This window comes from Pipistrellus hanaki, assembly GCF_964339955.1.
Source record: "Pipistrellus hanaki genome assembly, chromosome: 3".
In the NCBI taxonomy this organism is placed as follows: Eukaryota; Metazoa; Chordata; class Mammalia; order Chiroptera; family Vespertilionidae; genus Pipistrellus; species Pipistrellus hanaki.
The window spans coordinates 165,165,356-165,184,034 of record NC_140505.1 but is presented as its reverse complement, the minus strand read 5'-3'; the positions used below and the strand labels follow the sequence as shown (position 1 = coordinate 165,184,034).

At 36.3% G+C, this 18,679-nt stretch overlaps 2 protein-coding genes across 4 annotated transcripts; one reads left to right on the top strand and one right to left on the bottom strand.

Annotated features, from left to right (window-relative positions):
• Positions 1-56: 56 nt before the first annotated feature.
• Positions 57-17,105, top strand: LOC311619487 (uncharacterized protein C12orf60). 3 transcript variants are annotated; one of them, XM_084877919.1, is made up of 3 exons: positions 57-746; positions 5,187-5,266; positions 15,978-16,931. In XM_084877919.1, the coding sequence occupies exon 3, from the start codon at positions 16,001-16,003 to the stop codon at positions 16,730-16,732; it is 732 nt and encodes a 243-aa protein (XP_084734045.1). In that variant the 5' UTR covers positions 57-746; positions 5,187-5,266; positions 15,978-16,000; the 3' UTR covers positions 16,733-16,931. The 3 variants fall into 3 exon arrangements, with proteins under 3 accessions (XP_084734045.1, XP_084734047.1, XP_084734046.1); XM_084877921.1 differs by lacking the exon at positions 5,187-5,266 and having other exon boundaries at positions 57-357; positions 15,978-17,105; XM_084877920.1 differs by lacking the exon at positions 57-746 and having other exon boundaries at positions 3,839-5,266.
• Positions 1,976-9,066, bottom strand: SMCO3 (single-pass membrane protein with coiled-coil domains 3). The gene is made up of 2 exons (XM_084877922.1): positions 8,896-9,066; positions 1,976-3,519 (listed from the first exon to the last, which is right to left on the bottom strand). Exon 2 carries the CDS (start codon positions 3,501-3,503, stop codon positions 2,826-2,828), a length of 678 nt encoding a protein of 225 aa, XP_084734048.1. The 5' UTR covers positions 3,504-3,519; positions 8,896-9,066; the 3' UTR covers positions 1,976-2,825.
• Positions 17,106-18,679: the final 1,574 nt, after the last annotated feature.

The following is an 18,679-nucleotide window of genomic DNA, read 5'->3' as shown; positions in this document are numbered from 1 at the left end:
GGAGACGTACGGCGTAACCAAGGACTCGACGGCTGGAGTCGCTTCCGCTCCAAGACAGAACCCAATTGGTTGGCTATCTGCTAAGAGCCCGCCCTAATGTTACGCAGTACAAAGACGCTAAGTTGATCGACACTTTTGTAGGCCAATAGGAATAAGGAAACGAGCCGGCTCGGATGTGATTGGCTGGTATAAAGATGGCCCTGCCTCTTGTGCCAGAGATAGTCCGACCTAAACCCGGTGCTTAATTGATTGCTTTAGACCGCCGGATTCAGTCATGGGAAGTGTGTTATGGAGTTTCTGCGTCCTGGAGTTGTACTGGTTCTGGGATTCTTTGTTCTCTCTCTCTCTCTTCATGACGTAAGCTAGTGTGATCTTTTAGGAATATCTGTTTGGAAACGAATCCCCGAATAAACATATATATTTGCTACTGTGTTTTGCCAGCGTCTGGAGTTCAGTAGTTGTTTATGGACACAGAACGTTTGTAGACATGTGAGCAAATGAATCAGTGCCCTTATTGGAGTCCCGGATTGCTAATCTACAAGAAGGAAGTGTGGGGATACTTGTACTGTCCGTCTTAAATTTAGGACAGCTGAGGTGGTTATATTCATTGGCTTTTTACCAGCCCCAAACCCCTATGTGATGTCACTATACGTAGGCGATTATTCCCTTAGTTCTAGCGTTCGAAGGTTCTTTCTCCTCCATCCGCTCTTTCTCTAAGTCTCCTCCCCTGTCATTTCCTCTTAAAGGTAATTTTAAATACTTAAAAAAATGATCCCCTTAAAGAATACACTTGTTTATTTCTGATCTTACTCTGAATATTCCTTATAGGAAAATGTTGATATAGGTCATTTCTTACAATCAATGATCAATTTTCTAAAATACTGGTGGAGATACATATTAATGTTTGGTAGAATATTTAAATGTGCATTTAACTGTTTAAGATTGTTCCTTTATCTGAACTAACTATAGTTTTAGGAAATCCTTGAGTCTCAGGTCTCAAGTCAATTTAGACTGACTTGAGTCTCAGAAAGAACAGTAAAATGTTCTTGTAGTTTAAAGCTTATAAACTAGGTAATAACAAAAATATTTAATATTGAAGTAAATAGTAATATTTTGGAACTAATATTAAAATCAATGATAGAAGAGAAAATTAATATTTTTGAAAAATGAATGTATTTCATTCTAGCTCTTACTTTTTGAGATATGCTGAGGTTTTTAAATTTCAAGATATTTCTTGAACTTGGATGCAAGAATCTACAACAAATATAGTTTTGCATTAATAGCTTATTAATTTATAAGTATAATCTAAGAATAGGAAATTATTAGTTGGTACAGGGTTTAGAAAACATTTCCATCTGCAGAAATTTAATTGAACCATTAGGCCTTCATAGTATCTGGATATTTCTGAAATTAATGTAATTAATAAAATGGGCTACCCAAAGCTTTATATAGCAAGGGCAACTTCCTCCATTCTACTAGTATTGATAGTGAAATTTATTTTTTTCTGAAAACTCATAAGATAATCAATTATGATTTTCCTTTGAATGACAAATTCCTTTTCTTTTAAAATATATTTTTATTGATTTCAGAGAGGAAGGGAGAAGGAGAGAGAGAGAGAAACCTCAATGATGAGAAAGAATAATTGATGGGCTACCTCCTACAGGCCTCCTACTGGGGAATGAGTCTGCAAACGGGATTTGTAGCCCTTGATGGGGTCGAATTTAGGACCTGTCAATCTGCAGGTTGGCCCTCTATCCACTGAGCCAAACCAGCCAGAACTGAATGACAAATTCTTTTTTTAAAATATATTTTATTGATTTTTTACAGAGAGGAAGAGAGAGGGATAGAGAGAAACATCGATGAGAGAGAATCATTGATCAGCTGCCTCTTGCACACCTCCTGCTGGAGACATGCCCGCAACCAAGGTACGTGCCCTTAACTGGAATCGAACCTGGGACCTTTCAGTCCGCAGACCGATGCTCTATCCACTGAGCCAAACCGGTTTTGGCTGAATGACAAATTCTTGAAAGAGTTGCTACTTCCTCTCCTGCACTCTGAATGCATTATTTGCAGGTTTATCTTGGATTTGTTAAAAAAAAAAAAAAAAAAAAAAAAAAAAAAAAAAAAAGTTCCAGAGTGTTCAAACATTTCACTTGAGGGATATTTAATTATCACACAACAGTTGATCAGGGTTGATTATAGTTATAGAAACAAAACCTTTATTTTTTTAGTTTTAACTTTTATCTATTAAAAGTCCATTCAGATTATAGTGCATAATTTAGAAATTTACAGAACCATTGACTCTTTTCATTATAGAAGTAAGAAGTTATAAACCGTATTCCAGTCTTTTCCAGTTTATAGAAAATTGGATTTTAACTAATGGTTGAAATTACGGTAGTGTTTCTGTTACATTCAAAGGTCTAGGATTTGTGTCCAGGAAGAAATTACTAAGTATGTCCTCTTAGAACTAAATTATGTCTGAAGTATTGGGAATAAAAACTTCTGCATTCAATGTACATTTTGAAGATTTTGACTCGAAGTTAGGAAGGAAAAGCCAACCCCTGCAACTGCTACCCTACATTAGTATATGCTCTAATTTTGAGCTGGGAGAGCAGAGTAGACAAATCCTAGAATTCTCTCCCATGGTCTAGCACCAACTGGTCCAGGCATTTGTCACTGATGCAAAACTCAAGTAATCTTTCCAATCTGTTACCATATTTATGTCTATGTTGGAAACTTATGGAAAATGAAGCTAGTCCAAGAAACCAAACACTATTATTGAAAGAGAAGCAGAAAGTATTCCAGTGACAAAAAAAGGTGGCTGTTTATTTTATTTGGTGTTTCACTGTATTGGTGACCTCAGTAATGGCATGATGATATTTTTCTGAGGCTGACTTGAATTCCACCAGATGCTTCTCATAACTTTTGATGGCTGCTTGTAGCTGCGTTTTCTCCACGGCTCCTAGGATGGCACGGAAGACCATATCTATGCCAAGGCCAAGAACAGCAACTCCTATACTACCAAGGAGAGAAGCACCAATCTGAGCTAACACAGTGACCAACTTGTTAATTATGCCAGTTGTGACATTTGAGCCCACGAGTTTAACAGCCACTGCACTGGCTGCAGAAGTGGCTTCTCCCAGGATGACTGAAATAACCTTTTGTACGATTGCAATTTTCTCTGTTTCCCTTTCCTTAACATCCTGAAGTTTTCTATAAAGGGTTGGCTCTAGTTTATCTTTTAGTGCTTCGTCAACCTTTTGCAATTCCTTTTGGATTTCCATCACGGCTTGGATAATAGTATCACAGTTTTCTTTGATGGTCCCATTTCTGTTCATCTCAATGGTGGCCAGCCCACACCTCAAATGCATATTTAAAACTCCAATCAGCTCATTGGTGGCACGGAAGCTGTCAGATAAGCAGTCAAGGAGCTGTTGGTGAAGATGGTGTACTTCTTCCCGCCTCCTTGGGTTCTCTGGGTAGAGGAAGTCACTCTGCGCCATATTGCAAATATGATCTCTGAAAAATAAAATGGTAAATTTTCACTAAAAATCCTTTAAAAATATCTGCTGTTTGCGTAGATTTGACTAGGAAATCTTTTATTTCATGAAAAGCAAAGTAACAACAATATGCTATGTAAGGAATTCCTTAGAAACTCAACAGGTTCTTCAAAACAATTACTTTTATGAAACTTGAAGTCAGTGTATGGAAACGCAGGTAACAGAATACAACTTATGGATGCATTAAGGAATTACATTTTGTGGTGAGGGGAGATCCTAGATAGGAAATATTTGTGTTTTTGAGGCATCTGATTGTTAATAAATGTGATTACTTATTTTCAAATAATATTTAATAACATATTTGAAGCCCTGCAGTTTGAAATGGTTAGCTCTTGATAACCAGAGCTAATGGTTATTTATTTCTCCAACCTCTAGTCACCACATTGAATAGACCTATTAGGTTGATTTCTTCAGTATTTGGAGTTAAGTTAATAGGGCCAGAAGAATATTAAGATCTTTGAGTTTACAGGGCTATTAATATATAATTTTGTTTACATACTCTGTTATTTACAATATTCAAATCCCTTTATATAACTTTACAGGCAATTTCTCTAAACCTAAGGGACATTGAAAGGCAAATATAACAGACCTTTACAAAAAAAAAAAAAAAAAAAAATCCATGTGATGAGAGTATAGATTCAAGATTCTTTGCATTACAATCTCACTTGAGGAGAAAAGACATGGTGCAGGGGACAGCAATTATGACTATTTCTCTGATTCTCTATTTCCAAAGCTTATAAAATAAATTATTTAGAATAATCTGTATTGTGGTTGGCCATTATTAACTTAGAGTTACCGAAAGAAGATAATGCCATTTCACGGAAGTATTAAGGAGTAAGTAGCAAAGCACACCATAGAGTGAATAGAATAAGTCTGGTAGGAGTCTCATTTGTTTGCACTCCTGGCTCAGAGTACCATGGAGAGAAAAAAGGAATAAGCATGTTCTTATGAGTTATTTGTCTAAAAGCGTGAGCCTAGTGAAAACAATGCTACTCAATGTGTATACCTTGAGTAGGATTGTTATGTGCCTGGCATTTTTATTTTTTACTTAAACTCTTGGAAGAAACAAAAGAGAAAAATGTATATTTGTGTGGTATCTGGCACATTCTCTCTTTGAGCAGATACTATCTTGGGCCCTCATTTAGGGTCACGGTTTTTAGGCTAGAAAGGGCAACCTGAGAAGTATGGGGTAAAGGATGTGAGGTGTTTTTCTCTCAAGAAAGGAAACATGAAGTCATAGAGATGTAATTTGGAAATGGAGAGGGGAAGATATTTAAAAAATGGATGAGGAACACAATCACCTATGCTGTTAAATGTAGAAAAGCACACTGGTACTCCTGGTGGAATAAACTTTATCATGCTCAAAAATTTATTTTTATCTTTGATTCAGATCCAGTAACACACACACACACACACACACACACACACACACACACGACCAAACCTCCCCAAGACAGTGCTTAAAAAATACCCATTTAAAGAAATTGTTTGTTGAATGTCTATTAAATAGTCCCCAAACTCACCATCTGGTTGTATACAGAAATTATAACTATAAATTTGGACTTGATTTATCTTTTTTCTTCTAGGAATTTTCTATTAAACTTTTTTTTTTGGGGGGGATCTTAGTTTTCAGATCTTATCATGAAATGAAAACTCTACTTTTCTGACTTTGAATTCAGAAGATCACCATCTACATCTCTATTCAGGTATTTAGTTGAGAGGAGTTTTTCTTACCTTGAAAAAGTAGAACTATATCTAACAACTATCATATGCCACTACCTGAAGGCCTAACTTCCAGAAAAGGTGTGTGGTTCTATTTATCCCAAGGTAAATAAATGAAGAAATGAACTTCTGGGATGGTAGGTCAAATGCTTCCAAGTGATCAATTTCTTCTTAACAAATAAATTATTTTAGCACACTTGACAAATTAATCAGAAAATATGTCCAAAAGACTGAGTAGATGAGAATAATCTTTTCAGGAAAAATAATGATGGGACTTTTTCCTTCTCAAATATTAAAACACTCAAAATACAATATTAGCCAGTATTTTTATTATTATTATTTTATTATTATTTAAAAATATATTTTATTGATTTTCCACAGAGAGGAAGGGAGAGGATAGAGAGCTAGAAATGTCGATGAGAGAAACATCGGCCAGTTGTCTCTTGCACATCTCCTACCAGGGATGTGCCCGCAACCAATGTACATGCCCTTGACCAGAATTGAACCTGGGACCTTCCAGTCCACAGACTGATGCTCTATCCACTGAGCCAAACTGGTTTCGGCTAACCAGTATTTTTATACAGGTGAAAGAATAGATGGAATTGTGGAACAAAATAGTCCTCAAAGCAGACCCTTCTACACATTTGATTTAGTATATAATAAAGGTAGTATTTCAGATTGATGGTAATTGAAATTATTATTTTATAAATTATTCTGACATAATGAAGTAGTTTTAGGGGTTAAAGGTGATTTTGAAATGTTATTAGCATAATATATGTAAAAAACCAACGAGTAAAATAGGAGAAAATGGGTAATTTTCAAATGTCAGTATAGAAGAGGACTTTATAAACTTAAAAACATTGAAAAAAGAATAAAATTTGATTAACAAAGATGATCATGTAAAAGCAACTAGAAGCAGACTATGGAAATACAATAAAAATGAAATATTAATTTTTAAAGAATGTTATTAATAAAGTAATAATCTGATACCTAAATTAGCAAACAACTGAACAGACAGTAAATCTAATAGTAGCTAACTGATAAGAAAAATTCAATCTTGCCAGAAGTCAAAGACACAATATTTTTTTCAACTGCGAAAGTAGTATTTTCTTTCTTTTTTTCATTTAAAAAATATATATTTTTTTTATTTAGAAGTATTTTCTTTCTTTACATGCTGAATCCCTTGCACGCGCACTTTTATACCCAGATGATCCAGGCACCAATTCATAATTTTGTGCCAATAACAAGTTTGAGTAAGTGACATCAGGAAGTGCTCAGATCAGATCATAGAAAAGGGCTTTTATTTTTCTAAGTCTGGCTTACCTTCCTAGCTCTTTTCTTCTTGGGGAAAGTAGTTGGGAGGGTTCCTTATCTCCAGCTTGCCTGCTCCTACACCTGCTCCAGTACTGACCACACAAGATTATTTCTGTCCCAACAGTGAATTAAATGCTAGAGAATTAGGTGGAGGAGAGGTGGGGTTTGAAGGTGAAACTAATGAATTATTTCTTAGGTGAAATTTGAACAGCCTGGTGAAGGAAGCAATTCAATAATTCAGTAACAATTTATCTAATTGAGTAGCACCTTACTATGGATAAGGCGGGATGCTAGGTTCTGTAGAGCACACGAAAATGAAAAAGACATGGTTCTTGCTTTCATGAAAATTCTATTCTAGTTAACACATTGCGGACGGCTCACGAGAATTCTCGCTTCATATTGCACAGTGGTTTAGAAGGATCATACTTTAAAAAGATATTAGTTTGTAAGACTGATTTAACTTCAAAATGCAATGGGTATTTAATTTTAAGGCGTACTTTTAACATTCATATAAAATGTTTTTTGTACTCATTCAATAGAAACTTATCTGGCCACTAGGTAAAGCTAGCAATAAAACTACTGGTCCGCAATGTGTTAAGATAGTAAATTACATGTCATCTTGAAAGTAATATGTTATTCAAAATTGTAGATAGAGGTGATGCTTGACTTGTGCAAATTCAAATTTTAAACAAGTCACACTTTAGTATGTATTGATACTGAGTCAATATGGAGACATTCAGTCATCCAAAGATGATTAACAATTTGCACCCTCTCAATTTATTATATATATATATATATATATATATATATATATATATATATATATATATATATATATTTGATATTTAGAGGTGAGCTTATATACCACATGGAAAAAACCACAGTTGGTAATGTACAGCGTTTCCACTATTGACCATGACAATTTAGCTCCGATGCTCAAATTGCTTACTTCACTCAGCAAAACAAAAGCCCTTCAATTAATTGGAGTGACCCTTCTTAGAGATCCTAGGTATTACTTAGGTATGGCTAAGTGATGTCTTATTTAGAATATGTAGTATTGTACCTAAAATTAGTTCTGAACCATATACTTTCCCATATTAATTTTTATGGGTCACCTTTTAAAAATGAACTGCTAAAATTCACTGTTTAACAAATTATTTTAAAGTAATTTAAAAATGACTTTTAAAGATTGGTACTAGCAGGTAGCTAAGTGGTCTACTGATTACCTGCACCTTTTGTATGGTAAATGTAAATTTTTACATCATTTGTTATCACATGATAGAGCTCCCTGTCACTGAAAAATTCACTCTAGACTGTTACCATCTACTTCTAAATAGCAGAGTTTGTGCTGTTGTATCTGCCCTGATTCTAGTAGCTCTTGAAATAGGTTTGAGAGCCCAGATAGTCTGATGGGGAATTACTAGCCAGTAGGGGGAGCGCTTGATCTCTGGCTGCCTATTTCACCCCAGTCTACCCTGAAGCAACTGTGCTTTTTTGTGTTGCTGTGTTTCTGTTGTGGGTGGGTAAAATTGTATTTGATGAGTGCTCTGTTGCTAAAACATATTTTGAAAATCACATGTATTTTAATTTATTTGGTAAAAAAGGAAGTAAATTGGGGAACGCCAGTGATTAGCATTTGGAATGGAAACAAAGACTAGCTTCAGTCAGATGGATTCTTACTGAATGTATGCCACTTTTATTGAATTGAGAAATAAACATTCAAAAGCATACAAGAAGTGGTAGAAACATTTCTATGATTGTATCTAAAAGTTAATGTTTATTTAGTGATATTATGCAATTGTTTTAGTTTTTCAGGAAAGGAACTACCTTATGAAATGAAAATCTATTGGTTATCATGTATTCAAATAAAAATTCCTCAGGATACTTTTGTGAATAAGAGTAGTGCACGGACTGTCAAATGGTATAGAAATTTAAAGAGAGGAATTAATGTTGATGTGATTTGAAATTAATATTGATGTGATTAGTGACATAAAAGGACATTTAACAATTCATGTGAACACACAGTGACACAGGTGTCATTTCACCCTTAATCCTTGCTAGCATGGATTTCTTTACCACTTTGTTTTCTCTGACAATCAGTTATATGAGCTATAAATTTTATTCTTTCTCTAGTATTTTCAGAGACATAAATAATCACAAGGAACATGCCAGGATATCCTCTGAAAACAAAGTTGTTTTGTTACTTTATTATATTGATGGCTAGGATTCAGGACTGACATGTTATTTCAAATTGCCTATAATAATGAGGAACAATATTAGAAGTGCCCAGATTGCTTACCTTGCTGTGTTTCCGAGTTCAGTAGTCCCAGCAGTTGTTTAGTCGTGTTGTTGAAGTGCTGTTTCATTTGGTTTCATCTGGATCTTTCTGCTGGAATGTGATGACCTACAGGCTTTGCTCGTTTCTGCTGGGTCCCTCTGCCTGTCTGGTTTATGGACTTAGTTCCCAGAATTCTTCTATTTCTTATATTAATGTAAAAGTAGTATATATTAAGTAATTATAATTTGAAAGACTAATAACATGGTAAAACTTAGTTAGTTTTATGTTCTTTAGTGGACTTTTTATTCTTGAAAAGGGCTATACAACTAAATTAATTCAATTCAGTAGAGAAGATGGCTCTTTGATTGCAGTGTTCAAATTTTGGGATTTCATCTTGTCAACAAGACTATATATTTATTTATTATGTTTCCTTTAGCTCCTGTTGCATTTGTACCTCCATCTGTTGCTGACTGCTTTGTTTAGACTTCTAAGACATATAAATCCAAATATATTTCTAGCCAAGTGTCAATTTTTTGGTGTGCTATTAATTCCTCTGATGTTTATCACTATCTTTTTTGTTATCTTGTTGAATGTCTTAACAATATAAAAACCTTAAAGACCAACTTGACTCTTTTAGCTTAAAGTTTAGATCAGAGTCTTTCATCTTCTTCTGGATTCTGTCCTAATCCCCATTTATTTCTCCAGAAGCAGAAGAATCACTCAGCCCAGTGTAATTTTGTGGAGAGACTGCAGGCTTTTGAATAAGACCTGATTTTGTGGACCCAAAGTGCCACTTACTAACCAAGTATCTCTGGGAAGGTCACTCTCTCTAAATATTTTCATAGGTGTAATGTGAGTATGAGTACATAATTTATGGATTGTTATAAGGATTGAATGAGATAATGTTTTAGATCATGCATGTGAAGCACTTGGCATAGTGTCTGATCTATGGCAAAAGCTTACTAAATGGAAGCTCTTCTTCTTATATTAACAACAATAATTTCTGTTATTGTGTGGTTGGAGGGAAAAGAACCAAGGTGCTGTCTAGGAGATGTAAAATCTAAGGGTGCTGCCTGTTATAGTCCTAAGGAAAGACTGAGTGGGATATTAATTTATTTCTATTCCAATGGGTTAATTTGTAATGGATGTTGTATCCTCGGGCCCCACCAGGTAGGAGTATGGTGAAAAAAGCAAAAAGCAGAAGTAGTCTGTGAGTATGAACTAAGTATGGAAAGATAAACAGGATTTCCACAGGTGTGTAGGAGCTGGGGTATGGAGATGGGTACAGGGTATACTAAGCAGATGCACAAAAAGCTGTCGAGCATTTTCAGGGGGAAAAATTCACTATGCTGGTGGTATAAGGTATATATGAAAGCTGTGAAGGGAAGGCAAGTAGATTCTTTCTTTCTTTCTTTCTTTCTTTCTTTCTTTCTTTCTTTCTTTCTTTCTTTCTTTCTTTCTTTCTTTCTTTCTTTCTTTCTTCCTTCCTTCCTTCCTTCCTTCCTTCCTTCCTTCCTTCCTTCCTTCCTTCCTTCCTTTATTATTTAAAAAATTTTAAATTAAATTTTTATTGTTCAGATTATTACAGTTGTTCCTCTTTTTTTCTTCCATAGCTCCCCTCCATCTGGTTCCTTGTCTTTACCCCCCCTCCCACTGTCCTCATCCATAGGTGTATGACTTTTGTGCAGTCTCTTCCCACACCCCCCGCACCTCTTTTCCCCCTGAGAATTGTCAGTCCACTCCCTTTCTATGCCCTAAATTCTATTATTTTCAACAGATTATTCTGTTCATCAGATTTTTTATTCACTTGATTTTTAGATTCACTTGTTGATAGATATGTATTTGTTGTTCATAATTTTTATCTCTACCTTTTTCTTCTTCTTCTTCTTAAAGAATACCTTTCAGTATTTCATATAATACTGATGAACTCCTTTAGCTTTTTCTTATCTGTGAAGCTCTTTATTTGCCCTTCAATTCTGAATGATAGCTTTGCTGGGTAGGATAATTTTGGTTGCAAGTTTTTGCTATTTATCATTTTGACTATTTCTTGCCACGCCCAACTGACCTGCATAGTTTCTGTTGAGAAGTCAGCTGACAATGATATGGGTACTTCCTTGTAGGTAACTAATTATTTTCTTCTTGCTGCTTTTAATATTCTCTCTTTGGCCAGGACCGGTTTGGCTCAATGGATAGAGCGTCGGCTTGGGGACTGAAAGGTCCCGGGTTCGATTCCGGGCAAGGGCATGTACCTTGGTTGCGGGCACATCCCCAGTAGGGGGTGTGCAAGAGGCAGCTAATCGATGATTCTTTCTCATCGATGTTTCTAACTTTCTATCCCTTCCCTCTCTCTTCCTCTCTGTGAAAAATCAATAAAATATATTAAAAAAAAAAAAATATTCTCTCTTTGTCTTTTGCTCTTGGCATTTTAATTATGATGTGTCTTGGTGTGGTCCTCTTTGGATTTCTTTTGTTTGGGGTTCTATGTGCTTCCTGGACTTGTAAGTCTATTTCTTTTACCAGGTGTGGGGGAAGTTTTCTGTCATTATTTCTCCAAATAGGTTTTCAGTACCTTGCTCTCTCTCTCTTCTTCTGGCACCCCTATAATTTGGATGTTGATATGCTTGAGGTTGTCCCAGAGACTTCTTACACTATCTTCATATTTTTGGATTCTTTTTTCATTTTGCTTTTCTGGTTGGGTGTTTTTGCTTCTTTATATTTCAAATCTTTGACTTGATTCTTTCTATCCTCTAGTCTGCTGTTGGATCTCTGTATATTATTTTTTATTTCAGTCAGTGTATGCTTAATTTCTAGTTGGTCTTTTTTTCATATGCTCAAGGGTCTCACTAAATATATTGGCCTTTTCTAGATAATTATTGAAAAACCTTATAACGGTGGTTTTGAACTCTATATTCAGTAGTTTGCTTTCCTCCATTTCTTTTGTTTGTGATCTGTTTCTTTGTCTTTGCATTTTGGCTGCTTCCCTGAATTGATAGAGTGGCTTTTTGTGCTAGGTGTCCTATAGGGCCCAGTGGCTCAGCCTCCCCAGTTACCTGAGATGGACACTCTTGGTACACCCCTTTGTGGTCTGTGTGCACAGTCTTGTTGTAGTTAAGCCTTGATTGTTGTTGCTATCACTGGGAGGAATTGACCTCCAGGCCAATTGGCTGTGAGGATCAGCTGTGTCTACGATGGGAGAACTTCTGTGCTGGAGATACCCTTATGAGGCAAGACTTGCTTCAGTGGGGCTTTAATGCTCACTGAGTCTGCCCCCTAGTGTGTCCCTTATGGATTTGAGGAGTTATAACCTGGATGGCCCTCCTCTGACCCCTGGGTACCCTGACTCTTGCATCTCCAAGAAGGTGCTAATTTAACCTCTGCCTGAGGCCACCCAGCAGGAGTTATGGAGAGATTTTCAGATTCCTCATCTTTGTTTGGGTTTTGGAGGTGCCCAGATGAGGCCCATCTGTGAAGCAATGAAAGCTGCTGTGGAGCCTTGGGCCATCTTTTGGATGTTCTGGGTCTCTCTGACTTAGCTGCAGTTTGTTAGGTAAGTTTAGGTTTCAAAGGATCAGGCCATTCATATTCAAAAACTTCTGCACACAGCTTGGATGGTGCAGAGTCTCAGGGTGGAGCAAATAGCAATGACTTTCTGTCAGCCCTTCCCTAAGAGGCCCCTGGGTCTCAGTGTCTCTTGGTAATTGCTGCAAGCACCTCAGAGAGAAAGCTGCCCTCGAGTTCAGTCCACTGCCAGACAGTCCAGTTTCTCTCTGTATGAGTCTGGAGTCTTGCCCAGAACTGGAGTTCAGAGCAGTTGGGAACTTGTGTCTCCCTGCGGATTGAAAAAGCCAGCCACATACTCAGTTGCCAGCCCTTTCCACACACGCCTATGTACCTCTTTACTTCTGCAGCACCTCTGAGTCTCAGTGTACTTTTCCCTTTCTTTCTAGTTGTAGAATTTCCACTCAGCCAGCCTTCCTATGGTTCTGGATGATGTCCATTTTGTCTTTTAGTTGTAGTTTTGAAATGGTTGTGTGAGGCAGCATGTTCAGGTGTTTACCTATGCTGCCATCTTGGTTTCTCCTCTATTTTATTCTTTAGGCAATATTGAACCATTAAAGCTTTTTAATTGTGAGATAATATTAGGAGGTTTAGATTTAAGAAAAGTCACTTTATATAAACTGAATTAGTTGGTATGTGGAGTAAACATTGGTTAGCAACTCTAATGCATACAATGGCTGGACAAGATATATAAGTATTTGAAATACTTAGTGTAATGCAAAAGGGTGTATATGTCTAGTCTAAAGAGGACAACTACCACTCTGGGTAATATTTCCAACTCAGATCCTGGGCTTAATGCTGTCAATTCATCTCATTTAAAAAATAATAACTAGAAATAAAAATTTCTGTCTTTCAGTTTCTAAATTTGGCAACTGATATGAATTTTGAACATACATTGCAGTGGTAAAATAAAACACATCTGCTGGTTGGATTTTGCCTGTGAACTGCATTTGTAGCCTTTGGACTAAAAGTATTGAGACAAAATATGACACTATTAAAGTTATCTCCTGAGATGAGAGGTAACTGGAATAGTAGTTATGGGACTGTCAGGGAAGGGATAGGTAGAATAAGTTCAGTGAGAATTAACAAATCTTAGGGACAGATTTGCTGTGAAAAATAAAGTGAAAATAAAGCAGAGATTAAGGGGAAAATGTGTTTTTTGAGGAGAAAAGTGCAGTTTTCGGATACATGGTGTGGAGCATACTGGCATAGTCACCTATAGAGATGACCACTAGGTAGTTGCAAATGAAGAACTGGAGATCAGGAGAACTGCTGAGGCTATACTAGGAGCTTTAGGAGTCATCTGTATACAGATGGCATTTGTAATTTATGGGGACAGTTGAGATCTCCAAGAGAGAAAGTGTAGAATATTATGAGGGTCAAAGACACAGCCTTGCTGAGCTTAGGGGACTGGAGAGCTAGTGGTGGTAAGGAGGAAGACAAACCTGTGAGGGGGAAAAAAAAGGCTTAGGACATACAATGACCAGAATTATACGTCATGGAGGCTTCACAAAGAAAATTTTGAAGTAGAAAGAGATAATTAGCAATTTTAAATAATTGCTAATTATTAAGAACTCAAAATGGCCGAAACCGGTTTAGCTCAATGGATAGAGCGTCGGCTTGGGGACTGAAGGGACCCGGGTTCGATTCCGGTCAAGGGCATGTACCTTGGTTGTGGGCATATCCCCAGTAGGGGGTGTGCAAGAGGCAACTGATCGATGACTCTCTCTCATTGATGTTTCTAACTCTCTATCTCTCTCTCCGTTCCTCTCTGTACAAAATCAATAAAATATATTAAAAAAAAAAAAAAAGAACTCAAAATGGCAAGGTCTGGAAATAGGCTAACAGATGTGATCATTAGAAGTAATTGGTGCCTTATAGGAAAACAGTGGGGGACAGAATAAATTATAATTTCTCTTGTGAGAAATTTGAGAAAGGAAGGAGTGAGATGGCGTCATTATTTGAAGTCAGGGTCAATTTTTTTTTTTTTAATTGAGGAGGAAACTGAATATGTACATAAAGGAGAAGGAAAAATGAAGAGTGAGAAGGTGGAAGATGCCATTTGGCAGCCATAACAAAACACCATGGTTTGGATGGCTTAAAAAACAAAAATTTATTTTCTCACAGTTCTGAAGGCTGGGAAATCTTACATTAAGTGTCAGTCCAGTCAGTTTTTGGTGAAGGCTCTCTTCCTAATTTGCAGGTAGTCACCTCATTGTATTCTCACATGACTGAGAGAGTAAGATCTTTGGTATTTCCTTTTACAAGAACACTAATCCTATCATATCAGAACTGTTCCCTTTTGACCTCATTTAAAAAAGTATATTTTATTGATTTTTTACAGAGAGGAAGGGAGAGGGAGAGAGAAAAATATCAATCAGCTGCCTCCTGCACGCCTCCTACTGGGGATGTGCCCACAACCAAGGTACATGCCTTTGACCGGAATCAAACCTGGGACCCTTGAGTATGTAGGCCAACGTTCTATCCACTGAGCCAAACCGGTTAGGGCTATGACCTCATTTAATCTTACTACTATATATGCCCTATCTCCAAATATAGTCTTATTGCAGTTTAAAGCTTCAGCATATGAATTTTTGGGGTACTATTTCCACATGTGTCAAACACAAGGCCCGCGGGCCAAATCCAGCCCGCCAGGCCTTGCAATGTGGCCCGCACCGCGCTGTCATCACTGCACTCCGCTGTCAGTTTATGACATTGTCAGTTTATGACTGTTCAGTAAACTATTCGGCCCGCGATTTAGGCTGGATTTTAGATTTTGGCCCCTTCTCTGATTGAGTTCGACACCCCTAAGTCCACAGCATAAAAGAAAGAAAAGATGATTGATATAACAAAATTTTAGAGGAGATACACACATACTTATACACACACACAAAATAAAAATAAAAATAGGATGTTGAACAATGGTTAGTGACATTAACACTCCTCTGTATAGTAAAATATGAAGTTTGTAATTAAAGTATTGAAACATTTTTAGACAGGACAGACATTTTGAGATTTTGCATCAAATGGCCTTTATCTTCTTTGAAATGATGCATTCTCTACCTCTTTGGTCTGCTGTTTTCTATCTTTCAGAGATATCTAATTGTTACTTTGTATAGTTTGTCTGAGATTTTTAGTTGTAATCAGTAGGAAAGATTGTATGGAAGGTACTTGCTCTATCTTAACTAGAACCACAGCCTCTCTGTATAATTTGTAATACTTTATTCAATCTTTTCCACTAGATTGAATGCTTATTGAGGGTAATACTTGAGAATACTGTCACTATATATAACAACATATCCAGTTCAGGATCCAGCACATAATATTTGATATGTATTTTAAATCCAATCAAATACTCTTACTTGGGTTTAATAGTTTTGGTATCATTTTTATTAAAGCAGAGGACCATTTCTGCTTTAAAGCTTGTGTAGCTTTCCAACTCTTAATAAGAGTCTTCTTCATATTTAGATAATACTTTGTGTATTTTTTTTGTGGCTAACAAATATTCTTTTAATTTTCATTTGGATTCCTGCTTTGTTTTGCAGGGCTGAAACGTTTTGTTGGAGAAATGGCTTCAAAGTCAGATAAGGATAAAGAGAGGCTGGTTCAAGCTGCCCAAACATTCTTTCTTCACATTCAAGATTTTGCTACCGTCACAAACACACTCACCGAATTGTTTAATAGCTGTATGAATTGTCAGATCATCACAATGGTTGTGAAAGAAGATAGTTATGTTAAGGAAGTCTTTGAACAAATGGTCAGAATTTTTAAGGAGATGCAATCTGTAGTGGCGGCCAAGGATAACAACGTGCAAAAGACACCTATATTTTCCAAGATTGCAACAGCGATGTGCACAGTGGTTGATAAGAATACCAAAGTAAAAGAGTTGCAGCCAGCAACTAGAGAAAGGTTAGCACAAGTCAATATGCCATTCATTGTCTCTCTGATGAGCAGTGGTAACATCATTTCGAGTTTGGAATCTGCTCTTCAACTCTTGACGATGCATCCCATCATGAGTCTTCAAATACGTGACTTCCATAGAAAAGACACTAAAGAGCAATCAGATGCTACCACATCTAAGGAAAGCTCAAGTGCAGGTCCATCCAAAGTCACTACAGTAGACAATGTGAAAAAGTTGCAAGATGCACTAAAAATTGAGAATGCTAAGAATACCATTGCATCAGCCGCAGAACAATTGGAGCAAATTGTTAAAAATATGAGACCAACCTTAGAGATCCTCCAAAAGGCCATACAGACTCTGGAAATTAGTACATATGGGATTAAGAAAGTCAATCACTAGTAGAAGTGCATCAGAAGTGCTCAGTTTTGGCAGAAAATGAGTTCAAATCCTGTGAGTTTTCATAGCACATTTTAAGGTCTTTGATGCTAGGGATGTGGTCTATTTGAATATTGGTGCAAAGAGTAGTCACTTGGCCAACAATTTACTTCAAGTTCGCTTTAGTCAAATAAAAAGAATAAAAAAGCCCATTTGAAATGTTATTCCTAAAAAGAATATATTGTCAAAAAATCAAGGTGATATTATATTTGATTTGAGGATGTTTCTAAACATTATATATAATCTTAAAGAATAATTTAAACTAATTTTCACTCTTAGTAATTCTATTTCTAGTTACTATGGTGCAAAGTCCAGGTAATTATAAATGTTATTAATAGATAATCTGGCAGAAATGATGTTCAGAATTAGGAAGCATATAAAGTAATCCTCTGCATTTTTGTCACTCCTATACTAATTTCTATATACCTCAGGGCCTTGGCTATCATAAACAATCTAATCAATATTTTTATTAGATTTATCCAGAAGGAAATAAGAAAAATGAATGAGAAGTAATATAATTTTATTACATGAATAAAATTAGGGTATATGATTTATTTTCATTGGTCTCCTACTAAGATCTTATGATTAGTCCATATTAGAGGCTGAAAATTGGAGGTGATCTAATCTTTCACAATGAAATTGCCATGACACTTGTCTGAGATGTGCTTGTAGTAGGGAAGAAAAGTCAGATAAGTCCATTTATCTACCATAAAGTCTTTAGCTCCCATGCATTGTAAATGAGTGTGTGCTCTCAAGATTGCCCTATTTCACTTGACAACTATTAGGAACTTTGTTGAGAATAAGAAATGCAATTAATAATTCTAGTTATTTGTTGAATTTTCTTTTTGAGGGAAAATGCTTGAGTTATTTTCCTTACTTAAACATTTCCTCATTTAAAATCTAAACCTTATTTTCTCCTTTAAAAAGAAAATGTCTCTGTACTCTGTTAAAAAAACAACACACTGGCTGGTGTGGCTCAGTAGTTGAGTATCAACTCATGAACCAGGAGGTCAAGGTTGAATTCCTGGTCAGGGCACATGCCCAGGTTCCGAGCTTGATCCCCAGTGTGCGGTATCCAGGAGGCAGCCAATCAGTGATTCTCCCTCATCATTGATGTTTCTATCTCTCTCTCCCTCTCCTTTCCTCTCTGAAATCAATTACATATATATATATATATATATATATATATATATATATATATATAATTTTTATTTTTATTTTTTATTTAGTTATTTTTTATTTTTTTTTTTAAAGGCAGAAACATGAGAAACTGAAAGGGAAAGAAATTACTTGTGAGCTTTTGATGAAGAGGGAAGAAGAAGGTATTCTATGTACTTTTTAGCTTTCTATGCAGTCACTTCCACCAAGATAACCTCCTTACTTATGGCTACTTGAAAGTTGCACTTTTGTTAGCCCAGCCAAGAGCTCAGCTCCAAAGCCAAGGCTGTCATTGTAATTACCACTGTAATCTTAACTAAGACATTCTTTCTTTGCTCTATAACAATAAGACCATCACAATATCCAGTGGTGAGGGTTAAGGGGATTTTGACTACTTCCAGGGTTTAAAGGGCTTGGAAAAAGCATGCCTTTTAATACATTAATTCTCCATTTTGTCTCAGCTCCAATTTCCTCCTCTTGGTTGTAGTTTGTATCTCAGGATGTTTCAACAACTGGGGGGATCCATGTGGAAATGAACGGGACAAGAACCATGAAGAGTCTTTCTGTGATATAATGGTAGTTCAAGGGAAGTCCTCCGGAGATGCCAGTGGAAATAGTGGCTAGTGTGGCCCCTTAATGTTAGAGATGAGTGGTGCCTATTTCAATAATGATGCTGGCCTCACTCACAATGCCTCTCACAGCCATTTTCTCACCACTGGGCACCACTCTAGTGACTACTTGTCTGCTGCTGCT

What these genes read in the sequence shown, in the direction of transcription:
- SMCO3 (XM_084877922.1), bottom strand. Translation starts at nt 3,503, where the DNA reads ATGGCGCAGAGTGACTTCCTCTACCCAGAGAACCCAAGGAGGCGGGAA.
- LOC311619487 (XM_084877921.1), top strand. Translation starts at nt 16,001, where the DNA reads ATGGCTTCAAAGTCAGATAAGGATAAAGAGAGGCTGGTTCAAGCTGCC.